Source organism: Aulostomus chinensis, chromosome 13 (assembly GCF_037954235.1).
Source record: "Aulostomus chinensis isolate RoL2024-O1b breed Wild chromosome 13, RoL_Achi_v1.0, whole genome shotgun sequence".
Lineage (NCBI taxonomy): Eukaryota > Metazoa > Chordata > Actinopteri > Syngnathiformes > Aulostomidae > Aulostomus > Aulostomus chinensis.
In genome coordinates, this window is record NC_141332.1 from 22246908 (window position 1) to 22255000 (window position 8093).

At 44.1% G+C, this 8093-nt stretch overlaps 1 protein-coding gene across 3 annotated transcripts in view; it reads right to left on the reverse strand.

Moving 5' to 3' along the window:
- The window catches only part of fam13b (family with sequence similarity 13 member B), a 64141-nt gene that overhangs the window by 5988 nt on the left and 50060 nt on the right, over positions 1–8093 (reverse strand). The window contains exons 9-18 of one of the 3 annotated variants that reach the window (XM_086222127.1): positions 6507–6602; positions 5886–6021; positions 4666–4763; positions 3800–3851; positions 3587–3716; positions 2782–2853; positions 1868–2141; positions 1623–1764; positions 1178–1259; positions 326–496 (exon numbers count right to left, since the gene is read on the reverse strand). In XM_086222127.1, coding sequence (XP_086078253.1) covers positions 326–496; positions 1178–1259; positions 1623–1764; positions 1868–2141; positions 2782–2853; positions 3587–3716; positions 3800–3851; positions 4666–4763; positions 5886–6021; positions 6507–6602 — 1253 coding nt within the window. The remainder of the gene's footprint in view (positions 1–325; positions 497–1177; positions 1260–1622; positions 1765–1867; positions 2142–2781; positions 2854–3586; positions 3717–3799; positions 3852–4665; positions 4764–5885; positions 6022–6506; positions 6603–8093) is intronic. The other 2 variants (XM_086222128.1, XM_086222129.1) reach the window with 2 other exon arrangements.

Consider the following 8093-nt stretch of genomic DNA (forward strand, 5'->3'; position numbering starts at 1 on the left):
GAGTTCCCTCCTTATATGTGAACTCTCATCCTTTATTTTGAGCCGAGTGTTAGCAGTACCTTCCCCGTGGTGATTACACTGGAATAAAATGTCCCTTTCTCAATGCCAAAACACACATCTGAACCTAAATGACAAAAATACACATTTTTGAATCAAAAACAAATGTGAGGCAATGCAGGACAGACAGAGACCCCTGTGCCAACATGCAGTTTGAACAGAAACACACCAAAACAAGGAAGCAAGATGCTCTCACAACAACGCCACCTCATTGTGACTTTCAGTACTGTATGTAGTATTGGCTACTTACTGAGTGTTTGGTACTTACTGAGGTGATATGGTCTAGAGCTCAGGCCTGAGTAGGGGTGGAGTGGGGGGGTAAGTGTGTAATGAGGAGGGGAGCAGATAGAGGAAGAGGAAGGGGCATGGTGGCGTCTGTGTGAATGGAGCAAAGCCTGGTGCCTCAGCGTGCTTCTGGGTAAAAGGTGGTGCTGGCGTCCTGGTTGGCCGATCAGTCAATCAATCAATCAATCGGTCGTTGGGCGGTAAAGAGGAGGGAGGAAAGTGGAGAGCGGATTCTCATGTTATTGTTGTTTTCAATTTGAAACAGAGAAATGTTTCCGGCCACTGCGCTCTCCTCTTCGAAGAGCGGTCACCTCGCGTGGAGGAGGTGGTCTGGTGTTGTGGGGGTTGTTCAGTATGATGAAATGATGCACAGATGGAAGAAACACCTCAAGATGCAAACATGGAACTCTTTATATGTCAGACTTCACATTCTAAAGGGTCTTGGCTAGCTTACTGGCATCTGTAATTTAACCTTCCTACAGCTTTTCAAAGACATGTACATGTAACATTTAGCATGATACAGCGTTTCACCATACCAAACTCACCCCACAGGCAATGAATGTGGGTTCACAAGGACGCACCAGCACACTGTTGGGTGGAAGCCACGCACGTGAGAGCCATGTCAACCCCTGCATGTGCGTGACTGCTTGTGTGTTAAAACAGCACACATGCCATGTTGTTACAAAGGTCAAAGGTTAGGACTGGGGGAGGGTCAAGCTGTCCAGCATGGAATATGATGGCACATAGACACCCCGACACACCCACTCACACACACACACACACACACACACACACACACACACACACTCACAGGAGAAAGAACAAGTGGTTGTACCTTTGATCTGCCTGCGGATCTTGGTGAGGTCGGTCATCCATTTGAGAACTTTGGGGTTAGCTGCCTTGTCTCCGTGAGAGGGCTGAAGAGAGGGAGAGAGGGAGAGAGAGAGAGAGAGAGAGGGAGAGAGAGAGAGAGAGAGAACTATGTGGTTTAATACACCATAAAAATTTAAACCAAGGTGTACAGTTCTTTGTGAAACAAATTTACAAAATCTTCTGGCTTCATTTGTTTTTACAAAATTTTCCAGGTCTGGAAATTAGTTTTTGAGGATTTTCATGACTGTAGGAGCAACACAAACAGAATTAATAGTAAAACCAATCACTAAATTACATTTGTGTTTATTCAATGATCAAATAGCGTTTCAAATAGTGCTGAATAGATTTTGATTGTTGGGTTGTACAGGTATTAATTTTACAGCTCCATTTCTAACTTTGTCATTTACCTTGTAGTTTCTCTCCTTCTCAAACTGCTCCTCAAACTGCTTGATTTTCTTCTTCAGGTGCTGAAGCTTCTTGGTGAGTTGGTGCGTCACTGAATCTCCTCCCCTCATTGCTTCTTTGGAGCCAATAGATGCTCGGCGCGGCCTGCAGGGGAGAGGATGCACGTGTGATCGCCAATATCATCCAAACATTTCAACTATGACCAAGAAACAGGGCAAACAAAAACAAACTGGATGCAGGATTTTACCTCTGTGCTTTGGTGGGTGATGTGGCGTCTGGGTCCTGCTGGAGGAAGCGCTGGGCACCGTGTGTTCCGAAGTCAAGGAATCGCCGTGCGAGAAGGTGAGGGTGAGAGCGGGAAGAAGAGGGGGAGGCATCCTGCCCTCCCTCCTCCCCCTCCTCGTCTGCATCCTCCTCTAGGGGCAGCAGGGGAAGAGGAACCATGCGACCGGCTAGCGGGGAGAGCTGAGCCTCTCCGCTCTCGTTATCGTCCTGCCAGGATTTGTAAGCAGGAACCGGATCTGGAGAGAATTAGGGGGACAAAAATCAAGAGGGGACAGTCAGAGCTACACAGAGGGCACGGAGGAGGGAAATGATTAAATCATTGCAAAGAGAGTATTCCACATGTAGTGAAATTAAATACACGCAAAAGCTGCTTTGGAGGGAGGCTGTTGAGCCAATATATTCAACAACACATTAATCTTCCTCTTCAGTAACCTGCTGACTAACTCTAGCCTGATTAATGGTATCTGGACTGTCAGCACTATGCTAACAAGCTGAGTCACAGGGGAGGGGGGGGGGGGTGTGAAGGAGGGGTCAGAAAGATAACAAGACAAAGGTGAGGAACAGAGAAGCAGAGCCGGGGGGGGAAAGGTGTTTTCACATCCTGATCAGTTGCTGTAGCAGGAGGGATGATGAGAGGAAGAGAAAGAGCTGCTGCGTCAGATCTGATGGGAAGAAGAGTGATTTAACATGCAGGGACTTGTTTAAAAGTTTTAAACAAGCAAATTTGAAAGAAAAAAAAACTGAGAGTAAATCACAAAAGTTTCCTTTGGCCAAACCAGCAAGCAACCACTAGAAATGAGCTAACCTTAACCCATGAAAGGACCAAAGAGAGGATGGTTGACTGGTGGACAGGTGGGTAGATATGAAACTACTTACCATGGCCTTCCTTTTGCAGGTGCATACATGAGAAGTCTATGGGAGGGAGGTGGAGATGGGAGGGAGGTGAAGCTGTTCGGATGGAAGGACAAGATGGGAAAGAAGAGCAGAAGAAGAAGAGGAAGAAGAAGAAGAAGAAGAAGAAGAAGGGACAGAAACAGTAGAGAAGACGAGCTGTGAGGTCCATTTGTCAAGATTTCACTCGCCAACATTCATCCGGTGTGACTGTTGGGTTTAATCATGAATGGCCAGCGGCTCTGGATATTTTAACAGAGCTGCAGAGCACAAAGAGGAATGACAACATTTTGAGGAATGCTGTTATATGAAAATAACGCAGACCACCGGGAAACATGACAGAACAAACACACACACACACACACACACACACACACACACACACACACACACACACACACACACACACACACACACACTCACACATATACACACAAGTTCAGGAAGATTTTCTTAAACTCGTGATACTGAAGAATTTTATCTCAATGCCCAAACAGAGAAGCAGTTTCACAACATATTTCTTTTCTACCTCCTAACTTATATTATATCAAGGCCACTGGACTCTTATCAATTCCGCAGAAAAATTAACATGAGAGATGGTGGAGAGATTTCTTGGAGTGGGTACGTCACATGGATCCAAAAATAAATCAAACATTCAGTTTGCAAGATGAATAAAACCACGATGAAGGTCTGGAGTCATTTGACATTACAATTTGAACAACCAGAAAATCCAAAATGAATTTTAGCTTTGTTTCTCTCTGATGTGCAACTGTCAGCAGTGGTTTCGTACCTTCCCACTGGTTGTCAGGAAAGAGTTGGAGGTGGGGGCCGAGGTCACTCTTTGATTGGCATGGCGAGGTGTGGTTCCTGTTGGTTTCGCTGGTGTTGGCGTTCTGGTCACACCTGCATGAACCCGAGTCCTGGAAGAAGAGCAAAGAAGGAGGTTGAGGAACAGAACAAAATCGAAACAAAACCAGAAACACGCCGATAAATCCGAACTTACACAGCTTATGGTATCACATTGCTCCATGGTGTCACAGGGTTGATTGTCCTGCCTACAGAAAAAAAAAGATGACAAACATCACTTAAATAAGTATGACTGACAATAAAATTCCAGCAGAAATGACTGCTTCTCATGGGATCATTTAAAAATATCTTTTCCATTCGTGTCAGGTGCAACAGTGTGGAAGAATCTAGCCCAGTGTGGATTTCATTAAGCACACACTCGATGTTAACTGCCTGCCAAGTCGTCTTCTGGTCCTGGGATGTGAAAAGCAAAACTATTTACCTTGGTCTCATTAGAGCAGTTAATTAGGATCATTTAGAGTACAAATTCGCTGTAGTTGTTGTTGTAGTTGAGACGTGACTGCTGTCTGTAACATGTCTGGAATAGCAGAGGACGAGTCATGCTCGTCACACACATAAAATCACGAATGACTCACTGAGCTGCTGCTCCCTCCGCAGGAAAAATCTCACATTTTTATTATTTATCATTATTGTCTTTAATCTGCTGATTAGTTAGTGCTCCTCTTAACTGAGGAGCTGTCATTCAGGTGTTGGAAAGCTGAACCCTCCAGAACCATCCCACAGTAATCACAAGCTGCGAGCAGCTACGGGAGGACATGAAGTGTAAAGTGCAGGTTAATGTCTGCCTTTAAGTGCCATAGATGTGAGCGACGTGAGCTAGTAAGAGAACATCCGTGCATGTGAGAGAAAGAAATATAATAGTGTACCACACAGCCAACTCAGCCTCATTCCACTGACGTCAACACTTAACCTAAATGACCCTTGATCTCTCGAGCCTCAACGTCTTGATCTGTTGTCTACCTTTCATTTCTAATTACGGCTGAAGGCTTTTCATAACCATACCTGGCAGTGTTGATGTTGTTCTCAGTATCTCTGACAGCGTCTGCATCCAGCTCCATTCCCGACGTCTCCTCCAGGGCGGCACCAGAGTCCAATGAATCCTGTGAGAAGGCAGGAGGGTGAAGGGTTCACATTAAAGTAATAGACAAGCAAAAAAATGAGGGAGGACGAGTAGAAACTGAAACATTTCTAAACCGCAGATTTTAAAATTTCACTTCCTCTATTATGGTTGGCGTACGTCACTGTCAGAAATTGCAGCACAAATACACCAGAATTTAATAAAGACCAGGAAATTATATATTTGGGCAGCATTTCTATTCTCTTATTCACAACCAATCAAAAGCTTTAGAAGATCTCAATTTGTCCAACCAATATCAATAATACTTACTGACAAAGGGAGGCTGTAAAGCCAAAGATTAAAAAAAAAGAGGAAGAGGTCTGAAATCTGAAAATAATGTGCGTTTCATTTTTCAGGGATCGTTACTTAACTGGTGTTAGAACACAGTCTGAAAAATCATTTGGATGTTATTTCACAGCAGGAAGTAGCATATTGCATCAAAATGGCCAGAAGGTGTCCAGGAACAATGGGAGACTGACAGATATTAGAAACGAACTCCGACCACCACCGCTGACACGTCTGAAAGAAGCTTTTCACCACTTTCAGGCTGATCGGTAAGTCTTTTGGCAATTATACATCAGTAAGAACAAAACGCTGCCTGTGACTGTACGTGTACAGTGTGTGTGTGTGTGTATTTGTAAAATGTGACCGCTGTTGTCTCTGTCGGCTACCGCAGTAAAATCCCAGCAATTGTAGCAATCAGACCAGAACAAAGATGAGCTGTGCTGATAATATCAAACATTCAGCCTTGAAAGGGAGTGCAAGCACTGAAACAGGAAGGAGGTTAGCTATGGGAAATATGCTGCCAACCCACACAGAAAATAGTCTGTCTGTGTCTATTGTGTGTGTGTGTGTCTGTGTGTGTGTATGCGCGCTGTGACCAGATTTCAACTTTGATTTGTGAGGCTTGGGGAGAAATATGTCTTTGCCACTGTTTTATTTATTATGGGTGAGAAACACAATGAAGGATTTTGTGCTGTCACTCAGGTGTGTGCAGTAGCAGGATTTTGTGCCTTGCTAATTGTGCTGGTGTGTTTGTGAATGGATGGTATGAATTTGTGTGTGTATGTGTGTGTGTGTGGGTGTGTTTGTGTCTTGCACTGACCTGTGTGTCATTCTGGTTTTGCTGCATGCGCTGCTCTGTCTGTGTGAGCGGGGTCTTTTCATCTACGTAGCAGGGACTGTCCCCAGGGTCTTGTTTTTGCTCCTGGTCACCATGGCGGACTTGGTCTGATGGCTCACTACAGAGGAGAATGGAAAAAAGTTCAAAAGCCATCAAACAGAAAAGTTTGGACAAAGTTGTGAGGATGCGTGTTCATCAGTAACACGGAGCCTCGATGGCTTCAGTACGGCCTGACACCAACTTGACTTGTCTGATGCGCAGTGTAAACTCTTCACGCCAAGACGTCTCGAATGTCAGAAACCCATAAATATCAACAACCCTTTGAGATCTTGATTCATCTTCAAGCAGACTTGATCTCAAACAGCTGCTTCACTCGACATGTGGTTTCCTTCTGCCTGCTGTCAACATGTTTCCCGCTAACATGAACCCTTTGTACACCACGTTCAGTATGGCATGCATGTCACTGAGCGGTCCTCCAGTGTCCCTTTCAGCCACTGGTGTGCGTTTGTCAGCACGCAGGCGCGGATGCATGTATGTTTAACGACTTGATGTGGTTTTTATCTTTGTGTTTCCTCTGTGGGTTCTTCTTGTTTGCACTCTCACCTCTGGCTGTCGTAGTTGCTGAGGTCTTGGTTGATGGAGGTCTTCAGCTCAAAGAAATGCTGCTCCACCGCAGCCCTGATGGTGTGCTCGATTATCCTGGACAAACACACAAGCGCATCACGAGTCACTCGCAGCCCTTCTGAGTCAACGGCTGAGGTGAAATAACATTCATCTGCTGTACCAGGTACTTGCTTTATTTTGTACGCTTATGTTACAACTATTTTCATTCATATTTATGGAATTCACCGTGCATGATGATGAAGTCTTCTGATTCAGATTTTGGTTATCAGTGTGAACCATGGACATACACAGAGCCATACACGTTCCACTGAGACCGTCTAGTTTTCAAATTTTATCAACAAAAACAACTTCCTGTTCCATTACAGTCTTTGAGTTGATGCTTGTTCCAGTTGGACAGGTTTGGTCTGATTGTAGTGAAGACAAACAGAAACAAACTGTGTCTACACAAGACCAAAGCCAAAGGTTTATTGAAGTTTACTTAACAACTTTGAGCGCAATCAGTGTTTTCTTTGTTTATTCTGTAGAGGAGGAACTCCACAGCAGGAACATTTCCCTGACGGAGACAAAAATAATCCTCATAAATCAATGGACTCCAAAGTCAAATTGTGTTTTGGGTTCCTGAACCTACAAGGCTGGTTCAATCTGTTTTCAACAATACAACTTTTGAGAAATGAAAACCAAATGGAAAGCTAGAGTCTGTTAATTTTGCAAACACATCTGCTTACTTAATTACTGGAAAATGATGAATTAACTGAGCCCTTGCTGAACTAACGATCAATAACAGATCTTACATTAACACCGGCACTGTTTTGTGAGGGTTTAACAACAGTAACTTCTAAGTGACCTGGCAACAACTGACCTTAACGTTGTCATACCTGCAGGGTGAGGAGCTCTCCTCTCCTCTATGAACCGGACTCTGTACAGCTCTTCATTGGTGGGAGGGATTAATTCACAAGCTTGTCTGCTCGGTTATGCTGAGTCCTACAGGCTTAGTGGATCTCATCCACTTCATAAAGATTTCATTTTTCTAGTTTTGGATTAATGGAACCAATTTAAGCCTTTCCATGTGATCCCACCTGTCATCAACCTTGATTAATACACAACATAAAGGACTCAATTAAGAATCAATTATGAGACCGACCGATGTGTTTATCTCCTTGTCTAATATCAGAATATACAGCCATTCCTCGTTCTCCCTCATGACGTCGAGGATTAAGCAGCCTAATAATCACAGAAATTAATGCTTTTCCAATTAAGCAACCCTTGATAAAACAGACGACCTGGTCTTGTTATAAAAAGGATTAGTGATGTAAAACCAGCACTCAGTGAGGAGACAGGCGAAGGCACCTCAGCCTATAAAAGGTATCAGCAGCACTCACACTTTGACCTCTTCTGGACTGACGCCCAACAGTTGATCTACTGAGATTTTATGCAGCTTTATTCCTTACCTACTTAGGTTCTGGTTCTAACGTCCTCATTTACACAGGCTTTGTTTATCCTTCCATTCAGAGAGAGGTTGAGCTTGGAGACCTTGTAGAAGCTTGAACTCCTCTACAGCAGCTGCTC